The 22,820-nt window shown below is 50.7% G+C and overlaps 1 protein-coding gene across 26 annotated transcripts in view; it reads right to left on the minus strand.

Annotated features, from left to right (window-relative positions):
* FAM193B (family with sequence similarity 193 member B) overlaps positions 1-22,820 on the minus strand; it is a 35,215-nt gene that overhangs the window by 1,104 nt on the left and 11,291 nt on the right. For 4 of the 26 annotated variants that reach the window (XM_045394602.2, XM_005558663.4, XM_005558664.4 and 1 more), the window contains 8 exons: positions 17,988-18,125; positions 16,955-17,189; positions 15,446-15,833; positions 11,554-11,752; positions 10,391-10,630; positions 3,315-4,335; positions 3,088-3,163; positions 1,119-1,216 (listed from right to left, as the gene is read on the minus strand). In XM_045394602.2, coding sequence (XP_045250537.2) covers positions 1,120-1,216; positions 3,088-3,163; positions 3,315-4,335; positions 10,391-10,630; positions 11,554-11,752; positions 15,446-15,833; positions 16,955-17,189; positions 17,988-18,125 — 2,394 coding nt within the window. In that variant the 3' untranslated portion in view covers position 1,119. Of the gene's footprint in view, positions 1-1,118; positions 1,217-3,087; positions 3,164-3,314; positions 4,336-10,390; positions 10,631-11,553; positions 11,753-15,445; positions 15,834-16,954; positions 17,190-17,987; positions 18,231-22,820 lie in introns of all 26 variants that reach the window. The other 22 variants (XM_045394601.2, XM_015452324.3, XM_065547107.1 and 19 more) reach the window with 12 other exon arrangements.

Here is a 22,820-nt window from a genome sequence, read left to right on the forward strand (position 1 = left end):
ACTCTGGGGCGGCACAAGGGTCATAGGGAGCCCTAGCTCTGAAGGCTGTCCTGGCTGCAGGCTCTCTGAGCTGCCCTTGGGGAGCTGAGGGTCCAGGAAGTTTGCTGCTTAGGTCCAGAGAGGAGCTGGCCTGGCACTGGAAAGAGGAGAAAGACAGGTGGGGCCATCATAGGAGAAGCGAGTTGTTTGTGAGCTCAGTCTGCCTGCCCCAGCCTTCTATAGTCTCCAGGACAGCTATGTGGTTGCCAGCCAGAAAAGGCCTGACCCCAGGGACGCAGCTGAGGATTGAGATATGAAACTGCAGAGCCACTCAGCCCCCAGCCCAGCCTAAGGCCTGCCTGCTAGCTGCCCTTCTCTTCATCAGTAGGGTTCCAGGCCCAGTGCCTTCTCCAGTTTTCTGTTCCCAGTCCAGATCATCATCTGGTACATCATTGTTTCAGACAAAAGGACCTGTGTGGGTGGCTGGGAGAGGATTCCAAAGCCATTTGGCACCCAGGTCTCTTCTTATAGGAGGCAGTGTGGCTACCAATATCCTCATGGAACTTGTCCTGCTTTGGGGAGCTGCCATCAACTCCTCCATGCCTAAATGACCTACAAGCCTTCGGCCCAGCCCATCTGCACCCCCACGATGTTCACTCAGGGCTGGCCCCTTCTTACACTGCTTCAGCTAGGAAGCACCTTGGTAGCCTACACTGAGGAGCCCAGGGCAGGAAGTGGGACTTGACACAAGGACTGATAACATCAGGGGTGAGGACAGCCCCCATGGGTCTGATGGCTATCTGGGCACTTTTGAAAGCAGCTGGTAAGACCCTGCTGGTGATGCCCTAGGAGATGCCAGTCCAGGAAGGGGACCTTCAGGAGCATGGGCAGGAGGGCCCAGGGAGGAGTAATAGGAGAACAGAGGCCTACAGGTGAGTGGCTGTAGGAGGAGATGGGGCCTAGATCTTTGGAGGCTGTAGCCAACTGTGCCATTGCTGTGGAGGTGCAGACAGAGGCCAGGGCTCCCACGCCCAAAGCCCAACTCCCTATGCTTCAGAGCACAGAATGGTCTGGCGGGGGTATAGAGTGTGGCCAAGCACAGGGAGAGGCAGTGGATGTAACTCTTGGGATCTCTGTACCTCACTGAGCTGTGCTGGGAGTGGTTTTCTTGAGGCTGAAGTTGGTCCAGTTCACAGCAACTTTCTGACGAGTCTGCTTTGCAGAATCCAAACAGAACCTGTTGGGTTTAGGGGACACAGGAGAAGCACAATCAGAGGTTCCTTCTCTTCCTCACTGGACTCCTAAGGTACCAAGTCCCCATCACTAAGAAACCAGGTTCTCTACACAACCTCTTTGGCTCTCAGGTGTTAGTGTTTAGCAGGCATAGGAGCTTTGCTGGCTTGGTGGCTTCTGGACTGGGTCCAGGGGACAACGTATGAAGACAGTGAAACTGCCTTGGGATTCTACTTCCTTCCTCATCTGGTATTTGACTCTCTAGCTCTGCTGGGCTGGCTTCCATCATTCCCTTAAGTACAGTCGTCCCTCTGAATCTGCTGGGGATTAGCTACCCAGATGTCGAAATCTGCAGATGCACAAGTCCCTTATATAAAAAATGGTGTAGTACTTGCATATAACCTGCATGGCTCTTCCCATATACTTTTATTATTATTATTATTTTTTAATAAGAGATGGGGTCTCACTATATTGCCCAGGCTGGTCTTGAACTTCTGAGGTCAAGCGATCCTCCCACCTTGGCCTTCGAAAGTGCTGGGATTACAGGCGGGAGCCACTGTGCCTGGCCTTCCCATATACTTTAAATCATCTCTAGATTACTTAAAATACCTAATACAATGTAAATGCTATGTAGTTATATTTTTATTTTTATTTATTTTTGAGACAGAGTCTTACTCTGTTACCCAGGCTGAAGTTCAATGGAACAATCTTGGCTCACTGCAACCTCTGACTCCCAGGTTCAAGCGATTCTCTTGCCTCAGCTTCCCAAGTAGCTGGGATTACAGGCACTGCCACCATGCCTGGCTAATTTTTGGATTTTTATTAGAGACAGGGTTTCACCATTTTGGCCAGGCTGGTCTCAAACTCCTGACCTCAAGTACCTCAAGTGATCTGCCCCCCTTGGCCTCCCAAAGTGCTGAGATTACAGGCATGAGCCAACGCCTGTAAAAATACATATTTTTTTGAGACAGAGTCTTGCTCTGTGGCCCAGTCTCAGCTCGCTGCAGCCTCTGCCTCCCAGGTTCCAGCGATTCTCCTGCCTCAGCCTCCTGAGTAGCTGGGATTACAGGCACGTGCCACCATGCCTGCCTAATTTTTGTATTTTCAGTAAAGACAGGGTTTCACCAAGTTGGCCAGGCTTGAACTCCTGACCTCAGGTGATCTGCCTGCCTCGGCCTCCCAAAGTGCTAGAGTAAGAAGCATGAGCCACTGTGCCTGGCCGAAAATACTAATTTTAAAAATTTTGCATTATTTAGTAATGTATTGCTATTTTTTTTTTCCTGAATATTTTTGATTGCAGATATGGAGGGTGACTGTATGCTGTGTTTCTTTCACCCTAATCTTCTGTACTCACTGCCCCCCTTGGCATGAATACCTTTTCATCTTGTCTGGCCAACTCATTCTTACTCTTCAGGTTTCAACTTGGTTACCACCTCTCCTGGGAAGGCCTCCTGGCCAGCCCCCACCCCTTCTATCCTCCCCAACCCTATGCCATGTATCAGTAGGCTGCATGTTCATGGCCATCTAGACTCCTGGTCCAGACTGCTTCACTGACCTCAGTCCAGGCAAAGCAGAGAATGTGCAAGTGAAGACACAAAGTGAACATAGCTGGAAAAAGTCCTGGTTCTGGGGGCCTGACATGCCTCCTCCTGTCTCTCTTGCACATTCCTAGATGCGCCATCCTGCCCAGTTGCTCCGTGGATTTTCAGCAGGCAGGCTGGTGGGAGAGGGCCTGGGGTGGGGGGTGGTGAGCCTCCCCAAGGGGTCAGGGCCAAGGGAGCAGGCCTTTTTGAGGCTTGAGGCACAACACGGGGCTTGAGTGTGGGCAGGACCTGGAGTCCTCCACAAGTGGGAGAGCAGGCAGCCCACACCTACCTCTTAAAGTACTCCACCTCTCGGTCAGTCTCATCCATCTCCACCCCGTCCATGTCCTTGGGCAGGAACACATCGTCTAGGAAGACACAGCCAGGAGGGCTCAGTGCCCATGGCCAGGCCTCTGGGGTTATGCTCTGGGGGCAGCACTGCCTACACACAAAGGCTGCCCCTCCACCCCGTGGCCTGGCTGGGGTAGGGGTCAGCCGCTCGGTTCCTGGTGCACTCACCCAAGGAGGAGGCTGGCTTCTCCTGCTTGTTGCGGCTCCGGCGGCTGCGGCCCTTGCCCTGGGGCAAGCTCTGTGGCCTTGCTGGGCCTGGGGGCTGCACAGACTCCTGCTCCTGAGGCCGTGCCTTGGCCTCGCCTGGCCAGTTTCGCCAGGAGCTGCCCTTCTCCTTCTCAGTTTTGGGGCTGCCAGCCCAACCTGGTCCTGGCCGGCTCCCCCGGCTCCCCTCTCCAGCCTCGGAACAGCTGCCTACTTTGGGAGGCTCTAGGACCTTGCCTGGCTGCTTGGGGCCAGCAACCTGGCCCTTGGCACTGGGAACCTCTAGGCTGGCTGGGGGCCGGGGGGCTGGGCTTGCCTCGCTCTTCTTGGCCTGACTGCCCTGCCTCTTGCCCTTCCGCGGCTTCCCACCTGAGGACACAGGCTCAGGCAGCTCCTGCTTGCAACTGGGAACTTCCTTTGAGCTTGGCTCCTCGGAGCTGGGGTAGCCCGGCTTGGGTGTCTTGACCCAGATCACCCGGGACAGGTTGGGCACGGTGTTGAGTCTCCTCACGAGCCCATTCTCGGGAGCGATACCAGGAGGGGGCCCCCTCACCTCTGTCCATGGTGGGTGGGGGCCTCTCATTTCTGCCCATGGTGGGGCTGGCTCGCCTGGAGCTTGTAACGTGTGGTTCTGAGGGGAGCCCAAAGTCAAAGGGGACAGGTCAAGGTTGATGTCAGGCTGCTGCTCTGAGGAGCCACTGAGGTTTGATGGGGGTAGACTCTGAGGCTCGGGTTCAGCAGCCCCCTCCTTAGAGAAGCCATTGCTGTCCATGCTGAGCTCACACACACTGAAGCTGGCACGGATGGAGTCTTTGACAGTGTTTTTGATCTCCTGCAGACGGCTGCTCAGGAAGCTGTTGACCCGATCCAGTTCCCGGTCGGGCCACTCCAAGAGCCTCTCCCTGGCAGGCCTTTGCTCCCGGCTTCCAGAAACACGATTCGCCTGCTTTAGAGCTTCTGCTGCCAACTGGGCCTTCTCCTTTTCCTGCCAAGACAAGAGGCAGTTTTAGCAGGGGCTGTCAACTGCCAGGCACAATGTGATACCTGACCCATCAGCCTGGGGCCCAGCTTTGCCACTAACTTGCTGGAGGCAAAGCCTTAAAATCCTAGCCTGCTTACACACCCTGCAGGAGTGACAGCAAACTGCAGCCAGACAGGTGCATGTCCTGGGGGCAGGGGTACAGTCACACCCAGAGGGTAGGGTTTTTACAGCTTGTTTACCCAGAGCCCCAGTCTCAGTGGACTCATCTGCAAAATGGGGACAATAATTTCGGAGTAAAGCCAAAGTGGGGATGCATGTGAAGAAGACCACTACTAGAGAGGCATTCTCTCTACCCCTGCGCTTGGTAGGGAAAAAGCCATGCCATCACGGGGTCTTACAGCAGGCAGGTGTCGGGGTAGATGAGACTGCTCTGGTTGGGAGGACATGTGCCTTCCTGATACTATATCTGGGTATTACTAAAGAGGACAGTGTTCCCATAGAAAGGCCAGTTGCTACACACTTGGTCTCAAGTAATCAAGGCCACATCTAGAGTGTGCCCAATGGCATGCCATGGACAACCACACTGGCCTACACAGCCACGATGTGAGAGCTGCTCCTTTGCCCAGGTGAGGCCTGGAAGGCTCAGAGAGGCCAGGCCCTGCTGGTTGGCTTTGATAGACCTGGATCTAGGGAATCAAAATGAAAGTCTATGGGATCTGAGTCACCCCAACCTCTCCATCCCACCTCAAGGCCAACGACGCCTTTAGAGGGAGACAGGAGGCAGATACCAAAACCCTCGGGAAGGAGGTGGCTGTGGTGTGCCTGGCACCACTGATTCCCACTGCCTCCTGTACTTCCAGCTGATTTGGGAATGGAGGAAAAGAACATGAAAGGGCAGCTGGTGAGAGAAACCAGGGCTTGCTACCACCTCAGAGTCAATGTAAAGAGGGTGGCCCTGCGTCCCACCAGGCAGGCACTTATCTTTTGTGAATCCTGGCTCCACAATGGACTACAGTCGATTGTTCTGTGGGACCTTGGACAAATCACTTATTCTCTCTGAACCTTACTTTCCCTATTTGTAAGTTAGGAGGAAGAGGTACTCTATATTCCAGGGTCACAATGAGGACAGCTGAGAGTCTGTGTGGGGTCCTTTCCCATGTGCAAAGGTGGGGCTGGGCTTCATGGCCCGCAGGGAGCAGCTTTTCTAGCTGTGGGTAGGGCTCAGAGGCCCTGGGTTAGACCAACGAGGACCAAGGGCCCTTCACCTCGCTCCCCCAGCACCACACAGATTTCACAGAAAAGTTTTGCTGCTAAAACAAAAAGTCTGACTACTGGTGTGGAGGGAATGACATGGAACCATATACACTCTGGTATCAAGAGGAGAAAGCACAGAAACACACACTTTCTGCTTTGTACCGTGAGCACTTCCCATAGATGTCTCCTTTAATCCTCGCCACTGTCTTTGCTGCATCATGACCCTCTGCTTATAGGTGAGAAACCTCGACTTTGGAAAGAACAGGAGGCGGCGGCGGCTAGGAAGTGGCAGAGCCAGGACAATACACCCAGGCCTGATCTTCAGAAGTTCCTATGTTTCTCAATTCCATCTGATGACCATTTACTGACCATTGAGGCTGTGAGGCAGCAGGCCAGGCCCTGTGAGTTTAGCGTATGTGAGACATTCTCTGCCTCGCTGACTCTAGTCTGCTGAGGGAGACAACAGCAAACAACCTGTTGAATTCAGAGTGACAGTGACAAATGCTGCATGGAAGGAAGCACAGGGTGATCTGGGAACCTAGAGATGCTCCCAACCTAGACTGGGTCACCAGGGAGTGCTTCCTGGAGGCAGCAGGATCTGCACTGAGCACTGAAGGGGGAGTGGGATCATCCTGGAGGCAGTGGGACAAGCATTTTCTAGAGAGAAGGAATAGCAAGCGGAAAGGCCGGAAATGGGAAAGCTCAGTATCTTCTGGGAATGCAAATCATGTAAAAGTACAGCTGTAGCCCAGATTTTTTGGGGGATGTAGGGGTTGGGTGGGGCAGGTGGGTAGGAAGGTCAGAAAGGAGAGGCTGAGAGATAAAGCTGGCAAGCTGGCAGGGGCTGATCGTGAAGAGCCCTGCAGGCCCTACAGAGTTTGTACCCGAGGGCAGTGTCCAGCTACTAATGGCTTTTAAGGTAGTGGCAGTAGGGTGGAGAGCAGTGGACTGGTCTGAGCTATCAGCGACGTGGCATGGATAGGGCTTTTGGTGATGGGTAGGGAGACAGAATGAGAAAAGTCAGAGAAACACTGACGGCCACTATGGCTGCCACAGCAGCCCCACTGCCTGAGCACTCACATGTGCCAGGCACTCTGCCCAATCTTTCCATGCATTGCTCCATTTCATCCTCGCAATAATCTATGACTTAGGTTCTGTTATTCTCATTTTATGGATGAAGAAACTGAGGCTTAGAGGTTAAGTGATTTGCCCAATGTCATACAGCAAGTGTGGCTGAGCCAAGTGTCAAACTGAGATCCAGTTCCAGGCACGCTGCTCCGGGTTGCTATAATGCACTCCCCAGGCTGGCGCCCAGAACTCCAGCTCAGGCAACAGGGTGGGAGGCGGTGCCACTGACTAGAGAGACAACAGAGAAGGGATAGCAGGCCTGTTTGGAGAAAGACAACAAGCTGAAATTTGTATGTGTGGAGTCTGAGATACCTGTGGGACATCCATGAGGAGGTATCCAGTAGCAGTTGGAGACGTGGATATGCAGGGCGGGAAGGAAACACTATTTGGCTCTTTCTAGATGGCATCTCTCTTTCCCAGGGAGATGTCCCCATGAAGGAGGGTCAAGTGGAGGAAGAGGAGCTCACAACGGAGACAAAAAGGATGTCAGAGGCAGGCAAGACATCTGGAGAACATGATACTCCCCCTTCCCTTTCCTGCCTGGCTGAGGTCAGAGGTGCCAAAGACAATGCGTGAAAAGCAGAACAAACACAAAATGCCAGCTATTCTCTAGTGGACGAATACGACAGGAACAGGAGAGCAGGATGGATTTGGCAACAAAAAAGTCACCAGTGACTCTGGAGAGGGTGTGGGTAGAAAACAGTCTGCAGTGAGCTAATGGGTGGAAGTGAAGACAGTGAATGCAGACATCATTTTTCAAGCAATGTGGCTGTGATGAGAGGAAAGAGGCTGGAGAGGGGTTGAGAGAGAGGTAACAGTCTCAGGGAGCAGTTTGCTTCCAAAAAAGAGAGTGATGGGCACAATGAAATGTGGATGGGAACAGCACAGAGGAGAGGCTAAGCTAGACCAGGAGCCTACTGCTGGGCTGAGGGGTCAAGAAAGTACTGCACGGGCCTTAGGCAGGAAAAGGGTGACTCTCATGACAAGGAAGAAAGTATGTTTGCAGGTGGGAATGGCAAAACAGTGGGAGAATCCCTGTACAATGGCTTTTTTCCTCATTGAAATCGAAAGTGAGGTTATTTGACAAAAAATAAGGTGTGGGCTGGGAAGGTCTAGTGGTCTGAGAAGACTGGAGGCCTGACAGAAGGACTGTGGGGAATGGACGTGCTGAGGCACAGGAAGCCCAGGGAACCATGAGAGGCCCGCCTGTGACACGGGAGCTCAGCAAGCAGAAGCGCACATGGCCGCCTGCCACAGATTCACGCACATGCTTTTCTTGAGCTGTAGAAAGGGAGAGCCAGGCTGGGGTGGAACCCAGGGCTGTGGTGTTTGAGTGGGTCTGAAAAAAAGATCGCGGGACAAGGAACTGAGTACTGGTGAGTGAGTGAGAGATGGGTAATTTGCCTGCCCTCCTACCAATACTTACAATACTTACTCCATTCAAGTGAGTGAGGAACGGACTGGCCTGGGAAGAAGAGAAAGGGGGAGGAGAGTCTTCAGTGGATGTGGAGGAGTGGCCAGGAGGTCACAGATGACAGAGCCAGGGGTGCAGTTTTTAAGAAGCAGGGTGAGCGTCTCTCTGCTCCCTTCTCCCACTGCCAGCCCGTGACTCTCTCACCTTTGTGTAGACAGAAGACACATAGACAAGGTGAGAGAGTCACGGGCTGGCAGTGGGAGAAGGGAGCAGAGAGACACTGAGCTCTGTCCATCTCCTGAGGCAGGAGAGAAGGAGCAGCTGGGCTTTTGTGGAGAGCCAGACTGTGAAGTCCAGGAGGTGGAGGGAGACAAGGGAGAAGGCTGCTGTCTACAGAGATAATGACCATAATCACTTAATGCATGCCACTGCCACTGCGTGTCTGTCCCTGCCTGCAGCCCCACGACTAAGTCTGGAAAGGGAGGGCTGCCTGGTCCCACCTGGGCCTGCCAGACAGGAGCTGTGCAGTGTGGGATGAGTGAGCAGAGCCTCCAGATATGTGAAGTGGGATGGGAGTACAGTGGAAGTTACCCAAGGATGGCTATGAAGGAGGAAACAGCTGAACTGAACTTGGAAGGAAAGTTTGTCAGAAGAAAAGGTGAGAGAAGATAGCATTATCAGTAAAGGGGAAGAGACATGTGGGCACACATATTTATGAAAAGCACACCAGACGTGGGAACTGCCAGGTGTGCTCTCTGGGGACTTAACTGGGAAGCACTGCCCTAAGAAGCCAGGAAAGGCCAGAGACTGCTGCAGCCCACTGAACCTTTCTGGCTGGGTGATTCTGCATGGGAGAAAGATAGTGCTGACCCCTTTCAGAAGGCAGCGGTGGGACCCCTTGGCTCACTACTTCAGGCGGCAGGAGCAGGATCCTGGTTGTCCTTGGGGCTGAAAAAGGATGGTGAATCACTTCTGCTTTCCAAAGCACTAGGGCTGTTTGACCACCCAGGAACTGGAACTAGCTGGTTGTTACACCCAAATCTCTTCGGATGCTGGGCTCCCAAGCGTGTCACTGTGCAGATGCAGTTGGGAGTTGGCAGGTGAACAGGTAATGAAGCCACAAAGGACAAGCCATCAAGCTCCGGGGCTCATCTGGCAGGAAGGCTGCCCAGGAATGGTTCACCAGGTTCTGTCCTCAGTCCCGAGGACTGGTTCATTCCCCTGGCTTCAATTACATCTCTGTGCTGGTAAATGCTAGCCCTGCACTTCTCCTCTGAGATGTCTCACGGGAACCTTCAAGTCAACATGCCTCAAGTGAATTCACTGTCTTCTGCAAATCCCATCCTGGCTCAGTGAAAGGTGCCACCATCTTGCTGGTCACCAAGCAAACACCTGGGAGACATCCCTGCCTCCATCTCCCTCTCCTGCCATCAGATCAAAGGCCCATCACTTCGGCTTTCTCTGAAAATCCCTCTCTTCTTCTCTGGCCCCACCATCAATCATCACTCCCTTGGCCTGCATTTCCTGCCTGAGGCATCGAACTCGAGGTCTTCCTGCCTGGAACCCTCCAAGCTACCTTCCATTTGGCCATGCCGTAATCTTAGGATGCAGGTGTGACCAACTGCATTCTCTGATTAAAACCCTCAGTGACTTCTCTCACTGGTAGGATAAAGCCAAAGCTCTTCCGCAGGGCCTCGAGGGCCCTCCCTCAACAACAGTGTCCATCCCGCCTCTCTTCTGCTCAGTTTTGGCTGTCAAGCTGCTGTGGAATGTGCCATGCCTGCTGCCAGGACGGCCCTCCTGAGGAGTCTGTACTCACAGTCAGCCTCTTGTAAAGCCATTTCCAGGCAGGATGGGGGACTTCCCTCATCCCAGTACTTGTCACATGCTAATATGCTTGTCCAGTTTTGTGTCAGTCTCCCCACTGGGCAGCTTCTCCTGGGTGAGAACTTAACTGTGTCACACTTTGGCTGCCAGTATTTGTAGAAGTGTTTGCTGAATGAATACATGACTGAAGCAAGTCCTCAGCTTGGAGGAATCCAGCAAGCAGCTTCTCAGGCCACGACACGTTTTTTCCTCCAGTTATTTGCCCCCAGGCTCCCTGACCCTGATGCCTCCCCAACTCATTCAGACCTTCCCAGAACAGTGAGCCAAGCTGAGGCTTTTGGCAGCCAGCATCATTCACGCCCCAGAAGTCCTGGGGGTTGGGGCGAAGGTCCTCAGGGAGGAGAGATGGCAGAGCTGGGCTCTCCCTACACCCACCTTCTTTTTCAGCTTGTGCCGGGCCCGCTTGGCGGCCCTGGCGCTGTTGGGGACTTTGGGCTCCGTGCTGTTGATGAATTCCAGCAGCTCATCCACATCTCGGTGGTCCACGGCGGGCTCCCCAGGGATCCCGCCCAGGGCGCCCCCCTTCATGGGCAGCTCCTCTTTCCGCCTGGTCAGCCTCGAGCGGAGCTTCTCCCGGATCTCGGTATAGTTCCGACTCGTCGGGGCAGCGGGCGGCTGGTGGGGGGGGGGAGGTGCTGACATTACACCCTGGGCCTGGGAGGCCCATAGCACTCCCACCCGCTGGCACCAAGTATGTGATGAGAAGCAAGACAACTGTTCTCTCTACCATTAGCCACCAAGGCCACATGGCTTCACCCTGTCAGCCAGGCTGAACCCAGGTGGCAGTGGGTGAAGGGACTAGGAGGGAACAGGGCAGAGCTGGGCAAACACTGACTGGGGAGCCAGGAAAGCAAGTTGGAGCCCGGGCTTCGTCACCGGGAAGCTGTATGACCTTGGGCGAGTCACCGAGTCTTTGTGAGCCTCAATTTTGTCATCTCTAAAATGAGGATAATAACCCCTAGCTCAAAGGTGACTAGCAATTTAATTACTTTCATTTCTTCTATCCTCAACTGCTCTACCCTAACCAGTGGCCCTCTCCTCTTCACCTTATGAGACTTCTGCACTGCTTCCTCCCCCTGGCCAGAGCCAGCATGCCCTCTGATCTGAGCCTCCTTCCTGGCGCCGTCTGTGCTCACGGCCTGTCCCTCGGCTGGCTGTCACACTTGGGGGACTGAGAGCCTTTTTGCTTCCACTCTGCCTTCATCACGCCCAAGCGTTCACTTCTCTGGGATTACACACGTATACATACTCATCAGAATCATAGCTTTCTCTCTGCCATTTCCTTTCCTTTTGCCTAAGGAAAAAAAGTCAATCTTAAGAGAAACCACGAGAAGAGCAAAGGTAGCAAAATGTTTAAAAACCCCGATCTCACGAATGTGCTGTGAGGATCAAGCGAGCGGACGCAGGTGCAAGGACTCATGGCCCCAGTGCGGTAATCGCCACCGTGAGCAAAGGGGTCTCTCTGGGGAGAGCAGTGTGCTCCTTTTGCTCACCTGGGCTGGCCCCCAGCCCTCTCTGGCCTGGGCAGGCTCACTCACCGCATTGTGGCCGAAGAACTCACAGTAGCAGCAGTCACAGAACTTCCCATCTCTCTGGTGGGTAGAGGACGAGGTGCAGGAGCTTCGCTCAGAGCTGCTATCCTCTTCCTCACCCAGCCCCTCATCTGCCTCGCAGGGCTGGGGCAGCTGGCAAGCCAGGCCACTGTGTGCAAACTTGTGCCCCTTGCACCCGGGATCCCTGATGATGGGGAGGAAGGCCCAGAGGTGAGGGAGGGTGATGCAGGAGCCCAGGAAGCATCCCAACCACCACCTGCCGTCCTGACCGCCCTTCACTTGCCCCACTCCACAGAGGTCCCAGGCAGTCCAACTACATTGCATCTCTCACCAGAACAGGGCGAACACCTGCACTGTCCCTCAAGGCCCATCCCAAACACAAATGTGGCTCTTCTGGAAAGGTTTCCCCACACCTCCCCTGCCTGCACCCTCACTCCATCCTCTGCTTACTGTGCTTCACGGTCATGGTCTGTCTGCGCATGTGTCTCTTAAACTGGACTGTGCGCCTCAAGGGCGGGGGCTGTATTGCTTCAGTTTTGGGTCCCAGTGTGTAGCATAACAACCCGGCACACAGCAGCTGCTCAGTAAATAGGCCTGAACCCATTGGTGGGCTGATGGCTCCTCTGGAACACTCAGGGCTATCCATGAGGTCAGTCTCCTTTCACTTTCTAAGGTGCTTCTGAGCAGACTCTGGTGCTCTGGAGCAGTAGGTGGAGCTGCCTTAACCACAGGGCATGGAGTTGAGAACAAGCGAGTGACTTCTGGGACACCAACTATAAGAGTCACTGTTTGTGCTAGGTTCTGGATTCGGCATCTTATTTTTTCTTTTTTTTTTTTTTTTTTGAGACGGAGTCTCACTCTGTTGCCCAAGGCTAGAATGCAGTGGCACAATCTCGGCTCAGTGCAAGCTCGACCTCCCAGGTTCATGCCATTCTCCTGCCTCAGCCTCCCGAGTAGCTGGGACTACAGGTGCCCACCACCACGCCTGGCTAATTTTTTGGTATTTTTAGTAGAGACAGGGTTTCACTGTGTTAGCTAGGATGGTCTCGATCTCCTGACCTCATGATCCACTTGCCTTGGCCTCCCAAAGTGCTGGGATTACAGATGTGAGCCACCGTGCCCAGCCTTGGCATATTATGTCTAACCATCCCCCAAGTCCTGCAAAATAAGTGTCATTATCCCCACTTTGCAGTGGTGGAGAGTGAAGCTGAGTACTTGACTGCTTTGCCCAACAAGTGGCCAGGACTCAAGGATACAAACAGACCGTGACAATAATGCATGATAAACAGGAGGATAAAGTGAGGTATGCATAGTGCCCTGAGAAGGCGTGCATGGTGGGTGCAGGCAGGGGAGACGTGGGGAACTCAAGCCCACGTTTCTCTCTATGCAAAACTCTACTCTCTCCACTGTACTGTTCTGCCTCTGGATTTCAGGAAGCACTGGGATATCTTGTAATACAGAATATTTTCCCAGGGTAAGAATGAGGCATATGCCTGAAACATCCCATAATTTGAGCCAGGAAGAGCTGAAGCCTTAGGCTGGGCCATGAGCAGCTGAAGCACCCATTGGGCTGGTCCCAGTGCTAGGCTGCGGCTCAGGTGGCAAGGGAACCGAGAGCAAGGACGGCGCTCGAAGGAGCTGTGTGGAAGCCCAGCTTCCAGGGCAGTCCAAAGCAGCCCTCTACTAGAAAGGATGCTAAGCATGTGACATGGATTAAAAAACATGGTGGCAGGAATCATTATCAGTGGTGGTTACAGAAGTTTATTCTAAATCAACCATTCATTATCTATTGCATTAGCAAAATTGATTTTTTTTTTTTTTTTTTTTTTTGAGACGGAGTCTCACTCTGTTGCCCAGGCTGGACGGAGTGCAGTGGTACAATCTCGGCTCACTGCAACCTCTGCCTCCTGAGTTCATGCGATTCTCCTACCTCAGCCTCCCAAGTAGCTGGGACTACAGGCACACGCCACCATGCCCGGCTAATTTTTTTTTTGTATTTTTAATAAAGACAAGGTTTCACCATGCTGGCCAGGCTGGTCTGGAATTCCTGACCTCGTGATCTGCCCGCCTCAGCCTCCCAAAGTGCTGGGATTACAGGCAGGAGCCACTGTGCCTGGCCAGCAAAACTGATTTTATTTTTTATTTTGAGACTGGCTCTCACTTTGTTGCCCAGGGTAGAGTTCAGTGGCACGATGTCAGCTCACTGCAGCCTATATCTCCCAGCTCAAGCGGTCCTGTCCCACTTCAGCCCCCACAACCTGAGTAGCTGGAACTAGAGGCATGCATATTATGCCCCACTAGTTTTTAAATTTTTTGTAGAGACAGGGTCTCATTATGTTGCCCTTGCTAGTCTCCAACTCCTGGGCTCAAGCAATCTTTCTGCCTTGGCCTCCCAAACTGCTGGGATTACAGGCATGAGCTGTTGCACCAGGCCACAAAATTGATCTTAGAAAAATTAAAATAGTGTGCCTGCAAATATGGGAAACCAGCACTCATTGGTGGTTACATCAATTTGGAGACCCCTTTGGATAGCAGTTTTTCAATGTGTATTAAGAACCCTCAAAAAGAACAAAAAACACCTAAACAGCCTTTAACTAGTAACTTTTTTCATTCTGAGAACTTGATTCCAACAAGAAAAATCCAAAAGAGGGAAAAGGCTTTAAGCAAAGACGTATTTAGAGACACTGTTGGTAATGTTAAAATGTCGGAAAAACCCAAATGCTCAGCAACAGGAGAACAATAACATGAACTGCGGTCAATGTTCTCCAGCCTTTGAAGCTGGGGCTAAGAATACCACACCAGAACACAAATATGCTGAGGAGGCAACACTAAGTGAAAACCGGCGGGTGGCAGACTGCAGACACTGTCAATCCAGCATGTGCAAGACACAGGAGACTTTCCAATAGGAAAATAGAAACGCATGATAAACACAGATCTGATTTCTAACATAAAAATATACCTCTATCTTCTCCAAAGAATTATCTTTCAAATATATGTTAGTATAACCTTTCTCAGTACTTAAGAGTTACTTCTAGGAATCTCCCCAAAGGACATGATTTCTCATTCAAACAGATTTAGGTGCAGGGATGCTTACTACAGTCTCATTCATCATGGTTAAACTGGAAATGCCTACATGTCCAGGAACAGGGGAATGATAAAGTATGCTTGAGCTATACAGTAAGACATTATATGGCCATTGAAAAGTTTCTTGAAGAATTTTAACTGGGGAAATGATCATGACGTGATGTTAAAAAATTACTACTACACGAAAGGTATATCAGATATCTAATTATGTTATTTATATACAGAAACACGGTGAAAATATACCACAGTGGTAGAAGTTCAGGTTGTGAAGACATTTTTTTCCTTATACATTTCTGAATTGTTCCAAGTTAAAGACAAAACAAAATACAAAACAAAAAAACCCCACGTAGTAGTTTTTTTTTTTTTTTTTTTTAAACTCTGTCACCCGGGCTGGAGTGCAGTGGCATGATCAATGCTCACAGCAACCCCAAACTCTCGGGTTCAAGCAATCCTCCTGCCTCAGCCTCCTGAGTAGCTAGGACTACAGTTGCATGCCACCACGCCTAGCTAATTTTCAAAATTTTTTTATAGAGAAGGGGGTCTTGCCACGTTGCCCAGGCTGGTCTCAAACTCCTAGGCTCAAGTGATCTTCCTGTCTAGGACTCCCAAAGCACTGGGAGTATAGGTGTGAGCCACTGTGCCAGGCCAAAATACATACTTCTTTACAATTGGAAAAATAATGAAAGGAAAGACATAGTCTACTCTTTAATTTCCACCTCAAAGTTACCCCCAAATTGTCCACAATTCTAAGTTCAAGTGGGTAGAGAGTGTGCCCTTCATGCAGCGCACTTACCTGTGAGTGCTAGGGGGTGGCTGAGAGCTCGGGGGTGGGAGGAGAGGCCCGCTGCAGTGCTCACCACAGTGCCCGCTGCAGGGGTGGCTGCACCCCGAGAATGGTGGGGGCATCTTCAGGAGTGGCATGCTGGTGGAGGGCAGATGGGAGCTCTGACATGGCCCTGGAGTGTGGGGGGCGGTGGCAGCAGCAACAGGGCACTCTGAAGCCTGGGCAGGGAAAGGTGCTGCCGGGGTGGTGGGCAGCAGGTGTGGGTGGGGCGGGGAGCCAAAGGAGCTGGGGTGAGACGGGATTAGAGATGCTGGCTGGGGGTGGTGGCCGGTGGGGCTGTTAGGGGGAGCAGTGAGGTCTGAGTGCTGGTGGTGCTCCGAGACGGGGAAAGCCTCACCTGTGGGCAGAGGAAGGAGAAAGGGGTCAGAATAGGAGCCCAGACCTGGGAAGGAAAGCCCACAGGCTCAGTGCCACAGCATCCTGCTTCTGTGACCAGAGGGCACAGCCTCTCAGCACAGGGGACCCTGGAGCTGGAGAAGATTCTGTGGGCAGCAACACAGCTGAGTGGGCTCAAGGAGCCCAGGCCCAAGCAAGAAGGTACTAGGAATGCTGATTCCACAGAAGGCCCCATGCCTTTTCTGTAGCATGAGCAGGGGATGTATATTCTGTCTCTCAGGGTCTCTCTAGGATCTGCTTGTACACAGGTGCTCCTCAGGCCTGGAGGATGATCTGCAGAAGCCAGTGGAGCAGCAGGCCCAGGCTCTGCCTCTGTGCCACGTGCAGCAAAGCAAAAGGGCACGCCAGACCCCTGAGGGCCCCAGATTTCATAGAAGTGGGAAAAAGGTTCTGATGACTCTCTAGCTTATGTACAAAAACTAATGGAATTATATACTGCTCAACACTCATAATTCTGGGGGCAGTACCACTTTGAAGAACTCAGCTCTTTCATTTAGAAGTATGACAGTAAATCATATTTACCTAATAAACCAATAACCCAAGAGTTTTGTCTCTGGGTCTCTGAGAGTTATTTCAGAGTCAAAGAAGACTTACACAGCTGCTAAATTAGCTAATAACCATTACGGCTTATACTGCCAATCTCTTGGGCATTTAAATGCAATGCTTTTATACCCATCCCTTAGGTGGGGAAATCAAGGCCTAGGAAGACACAGTTACCCAGATCCTCTGTGGTGCTGCAGGGGTCAGGTGATCTAAGTCCTACGACTCCACTTTCTACTCAGACCTCACTGGGTGCCGTCTTGATCCAATGTGAACTACCAGAGCCAATGACAACTTTGAGAGGCAAACGGTTTTCTACTAGCAGTATTTTTCAAGTTCAGAGTTGTGGGGAAAGGAGTTCCAGAGATAGTCAAGGTCTAAGCTGCCCCTGCTTCCCCCAGAACAGTTCCACTTTTACTTATTTTAGTAACCAGTCTTATGATTTGTTTGAACAAAGTGGACAGGAAAACACAGCTATCCACCTGTATAGGGCCTGGCTCTCTCCCGAGCCTGGAGACTCACCGGGAATGGTAGGAGGACTCCCAAGAGAGCTGCCTGGCATGGCCTCACTGGAATGTGGGGAATTCCAGAGGCCCGAGAGCTTATGTGCCGACAGGAATGAGCTAGGATCCCAGTCTCCTGAGTTCCCGGGGCAGGAAGAAGAGGACGAGGATGAGGATGATGAAGAGGAAGACGAGGACGAATGAGAGTCATCTCCACAAGACTGTGATTTGCAGGATGTGTGTGACAAGGAGATCTGGAGAAGGGGGAGGAAAAAGGCTCATGGTCAAACAGCAAACATCGGAGCTGACCCTCTGCTGCCTCGGCTTTTGCTGAGGGAGCCCCTTCTCTTCCAGGCCATGTGCCATAGCAAAAACACAATGAATACAACTCCAGCTATAAGAACAAATGAGGGCCAGGCCTTTGCTGGGAAAGGGCTGTGGTGGTCCCACTTACATGCAATGTGTGGAGACTGGGGAGAGAGACTCTGGTAGGGGCAGAGACTGCCTGTGAACTGCGGGCCTTTGGGGAGTAGAGAGCTGCCAATGACAGGAAGGGCCTTTTGGCCAGGAGTCCTGAAGCTAAACTGATCCTGGGTAAAAGGGAAGATCTGCAGCGACGTGAGAAATAAGGAAAGTCTGGTCATCGTGATTCATGAGACAGCAGACTTAGATGGCTCCCTGGTGTCTGTCCTTCTAACTAGGGCACATTTCAGACCCTCAAACTCATCTCTGTCTTCCACGTCTTACTGGTTGTCTTTCAAGCTGCCACAGAGCCAAAGACAGCAGGCTCGTGATCTACCAGTACTTATGAGTGGGCCCTCATCCTGTGCGCAGACCACCCTGAGGGACTGACCGGTGGGCTGCCAGAAGTTTCTCTTCTTCCCCCAAATCTGAACTTGAGCTGCCAATGCTGTGCCAGTGCAGCCCAGAAGTCTCTCAGTGTCTGGGCATGGGAGCTGCCCAAGGAGAGCCACCTGAGGACAGGGAACAGCCTGACTTCCTTGGGAAGGCAGCCCTCCTGCATTCAGGGACCCCTGTCAGTGGTTACCTACCGCCACTGCATGTTCTCGACCTGTCTGCCTTTCATCTTCCTCCATGCTCTTTCGGCAACTCTGGCAGACCCACAGAGGCATCTCGCCTAGGAGATTCTTGACGAGCTTTGGCATGAAGTCAGGGGGCAGCTTCTCACCCTGCAACACCAGTCCATTTTGAGAAGGGCCTTCTTCCCAGCCTTTGCGTTCCCGGTGACACAGAAGGCAGCAAGTCTGCACAGGCTGGCTGGAGGCGGGGGGGACCTGTCCAACAGACAGAAACAGGGTTTCCCAGGAGGGGAAAGGCTCTCCTTCAAAATAATGGTAACAATGTTAGTAATGCCACTTATTACGTGCCAGGCACTGGGTTAGGCAGTTTATAGGCATAATTTAAATTTAGTCCTTGTAACAGCTCTGCAAATGAGGTGTTCTTATTCCCATTTTTTAAGATGAAGAAACAGATTTCAAGAAGTTAAATGAGTTGCCCAAGGTTATAAAGCTAGCGAGTGGTTGAACCCTAGTGAGTCTGACTCCAAAGCTCATGCTCAAATGTCCTAATTCTCTGACATCCCCCCAAAAACCTTTCATCTTAAACGTTAAAGGCCCTTCCTTCTCTGGCATGGCTGGGAGTGGCTACAATTCTTGGGCTGCCTGTGCAGCCCAGGGACCAATGCCCATCTGGAAGGAAATAATGTTTTAGTCAATGGACAGTTTAGGAGAATGTGTGGGTTTTCTGAAGAATTGCACAATTCCCTTAGGATCGCAGCAACATTTTGGAGGAGGCGTTTGTACAGCTAGTCAGAAAGTATCAACTCAGTGGGAAATTGTGTCAGAGGGAAGGTAAGGCTTTGGTTGGTACTCCTGAGAGGTAGTGAGTATGGTGAAAACAATCTGGGCTTTGAAATCAAACAGGCATTCTAATCCCTGCCTGAACACATACTGGCTGGGTGACCTTGAGCAAGTTATTTAACTTCTCTGGGCTCCAATTCCTACCTACCTTGCAGAGTTGTTGTAAGGATCATCACTGCGTAGCATGTGAAGTGTCTACCCTGTGTATGCCCATCACATAGGCCCAATACAGTCATTATTTGGACTTTTTTTTTCCTTCTATGATAAACTCGACTTAGAAATGTAAGTCAGGCCGGGCGTGGTGGCTCACGCCTGTAATTCCAGCACTTTGGGAGGTCGAGGCGGGAGGATCTTGAGGTCAGGAGATCGAGACCATCCTGGCTAACACGGTGAAACCCCGTCTCCACTAAAAATACAAAAAGTTAGCCGGGCGTGGTGGCGGGCGCCTGTAGTCCCAGCTACTCGGGAGGCTGAGGCAGGAGAATGGCGTGAACCCGGGAGGTGGGGCTTGCAGTGAGCCAAGATCGCGCAACTATACTCCAGCCTGGGCAATAGAGCGAGACTCCGTCTCAAAAAAAAAAAAAAAAGAAAAATAAATATAAGTCTATAGGTTTGCTTTCACACTGAGGGGTCCTGACTGGGAGACTGATTGCATTTAATGCCTCCAATTAATAGCTTCCTATATCCTGCAACTTTGTATCTGCCCCCATTCTGACACTGGGCTTGGCTATGTCACTTTGGCCAATGCGATGTTAGCAAACAGGCTGCCAGCCATAAACTTGAAAAGTATGTATGCATTTCCACTTGTTTCCATGCATGGCTGGGCTTGCTCGCTCCTGTACCTCTGCCATGGCCTGAGAGTGAGACGAGGCTAGCTGCTGGAGGGATGTGAAAGACTTGTGGAGAAAGCGAAGCCTTCCCAGCTGATTGGCCAGCTGATCAGAGAAACATGAGTGAGCCCAGCTGAGAGCAGACTCGTGAGAGATAGAAAGTGGTATTGTTTTAAACCACTAGGTTTTGGAGGTGGTTTGTTATGCAATGGTAGTTAACTGACGTATCTGCAGAGGCCTACGGGAATAATAAGGGTATCACCCTCATCCTACCAATAAGATAATGCCATCATTTTTCTCCCATGAAATTACTTTCTCATAATGAGTTAGCATCAGGGTATCCTTAAACCTGTAATGTTACCAATTACACTGACTTAGGTCCTTGGTTTCTCAAAAAAGAAGAGAACCAAACAATAGTACCAGAAGCATAATGAAACATTTCGGGAAGTACAAGGAACTTAGACAGAAATTTTACATGTGGAACTCACAAAAGATACAGCCTAAATCAGTCTCTGCCAAGGGAACATTTCAATGAGCAAGACAGTTGTTTAATGGCAACTGCAGGAGTGGAAGGTTGATAGAGAAGGATGGTATTCAGAGAAATTAAGGCAAAGAAGAAACTTTCCATAGCTACAAAGTGCCACAGTAACTCTAGATAGAGTCCCTTTTCCTGCCATGATGATGACCACAAGGTGAGCACCAGGACATATACTTTTACTACAAGTTTCATTTCATTTGCATGCTAGGTTCAAAAGCCAGTACATATAATTAAAATGTTGTATAGTTATTCTTGAAAAAAAAATTTTTTTTTTTTTTTTTTTTTTTTGAGATGGAGTCTCGCTCTGTCGCCCAGGCTGGAGTGCAGTGGCACGATCTTGGCTCACTGCAAGCTCCGCCTCCTGGGTTCATGCCATTCTCCTGCCTCAGCCTCCCGAGTAGCTGGGACTACAGGCGCCCGCCACCACGCCCGGCTAACTTTTTGTATTTTTAGTGGAGACGGGGTTTCACCGTGTTAGCCAGAATGGTCTCGATCTCCTGACCTCGTGATCCACCTGCCTCGGCCTCCCAAAGTGCTGGGATTACAGGTGTGAGCCACCGCGCCTGGCCTGAAATTCTTTATATGGCATATAAACCACACTATACAGTCATCCCATAGTACTCATGGGGGATCAGTTCCAGGACACCCCACAGATACCGGAATCTGCAGATGCTCAAATCTCTGACATAAAATGGTGTCATATTTGTATATAACCAATGCACATACTCCCACAATCTCCAGATTACTTATAATATTTAATACAATGTAAATGCTATGTAAATAGTTGCTATACCGTATTGTTTAGGGAATAATGACGAGGCAAAAAGTCTACACGTGTTCAGTATAGACACAATCATCCTTTTTTTTTCCTTGAATATCTTCTATCTACAATTGGTTGAATCCACAGATGCGGAGGAATGACTGTATATGGTTTTGTAGTTATAACCAATAATTCAAATGTATAATAAAAAGTATGATACGTGTGTTTTCTGTTTTTAAAAGCAAATACACAATTCTTATAAATTAAGCGTGTAATTAATGTGACTGCATTTAGTGCCAAAGTACTTGTGGAAGGCACTGGGGCGCAGTGGAAACACTGGCTTTGGCATTAATCCTGACCTCTATCACTTACCAGCTGTATGATGCTGTGCTAGTTCTACTTACCCTCTCTGTTTGCTCATCTGTAAAATGGGATTAAGTTTCAATTTGTAGGGTCAGCTGTGAGAAATAAATGTGATAAAGCACCTAGTCCACTGCTAGGCACACAGATGTTGCTCAACATATGGTATTAATCATTAACACGACAGGAACAATAGGAAACAATAAATGGTCACTGTATTTTACACGAACATGAGTCTCTCATATATGATGAATCTAAGCTGACTTGTTAGAAATCTTAATCTCTCCCCTCAACCCCATGAAGTCATTCCCTAAATTCCCAAAATAATCTCTGCCTTTTTCTATGTCATGCTTTTGCTAAAGGGGATCCCTTGCTTAAAATCCACTTTCTTCTCATGTTTACCAATGAGTAGCTGAGACGAAAGGCCCAATTTAAGTCCAACCTCCTCCAGGCTTTCTCCTACAGAGTCCCTCTTGTAATTCACTTCTCCTCTCCCATCTCCTCCTCGTACACTGTGCCTTGGTTATAGTAGTTGTGCCTTCTATTTAATTTATTTACCTGTATCTTCTGTCCCTTCTACAAGAGGCAGGTGCCAGGCCTGATTCCTGTCTGGATCCCTCATGGAGCAGCACAGGGCCTGGCTTGAGGCATGGGCTCAGCTGGGCATGTGGTAGAGAACTCAGGTTTGCTAGGTGTCCCCATGGCAATGCAGCCATCAGGCAGTCCAATGAGACACTGCTTGAAATTACTGCTTCCTACAGAGAAAGGCCCATCTGTCCACCTGACCTCCAGAATGGTTCCAATCTTAACCGCGTTAGAGTAAAAGACTGCATTCTTTAGGGATTATGAGATGCCCCCAGTTAACCGAAATAATGTGACTCTCCCTAGAGCCAAAATGGTACACAAAATAAATGAGATTAGCCATCACTGGAAGTGACCTTACAGGACAGGTTGTCTTCCCAGTTAAAGCAAGAAACACAGGGCCTGAAAAGCTAATTAAGCTCTAATTGAAGCTGCCCACAGGACATTAGAGATACAAAGCACTTAGCTCAAGGGATCCAGGCAGTAGGCACTCAATCTACTATCTAAGCCCCTTGGCTGTTCTGTTCTAAGTCTACATTGAAGACTAGTTTATCCACTGTCCTCTCTGAGTTTGGTACACTTGAGTCCTTCTTTCAGACCCAGGCAGTTTGAGAAGGCCACTCCTAAAGCTGATGTCTTAACTCTAGGGCCTGGTGCCTGCCCCTGGGTATGATGCCTTGTGGAACTGGGAACTTTTTTCTGCTATTTTCATCTCCGCTTTAATTGCTAGAGGGTGATAAGAATCCCAAGCCCTAGAGATGTTATATTTAGTCAGTAATGCCACTGGTTCCTTCAAATTTTTGCTTTGGCAGAGAATGGCTCTTGGTTCAGAGTTCCCTTTGACTGTGATCTGCTGCCATTTTCCAAATTCTGGCATTCATGAACCCTTATGCCCTGAAAAGTCAGTCAACCCAGACTTTCAATCAGCTGCTCCC

The sequence above is a fragment of the Macaca fascicularis genome, chromosome 6 (assembly GCF_037993035.2).
Source record: "Macaca fascicularis isolate 582-1 chromosome 6, T2T-MFA8v1.1".
Lineage (NCBI taxonomy): Eukaryota > Metazoa > Chordata > Mammalia > Primates > Cercopithecidae > Macaca > Macaca fascicularis.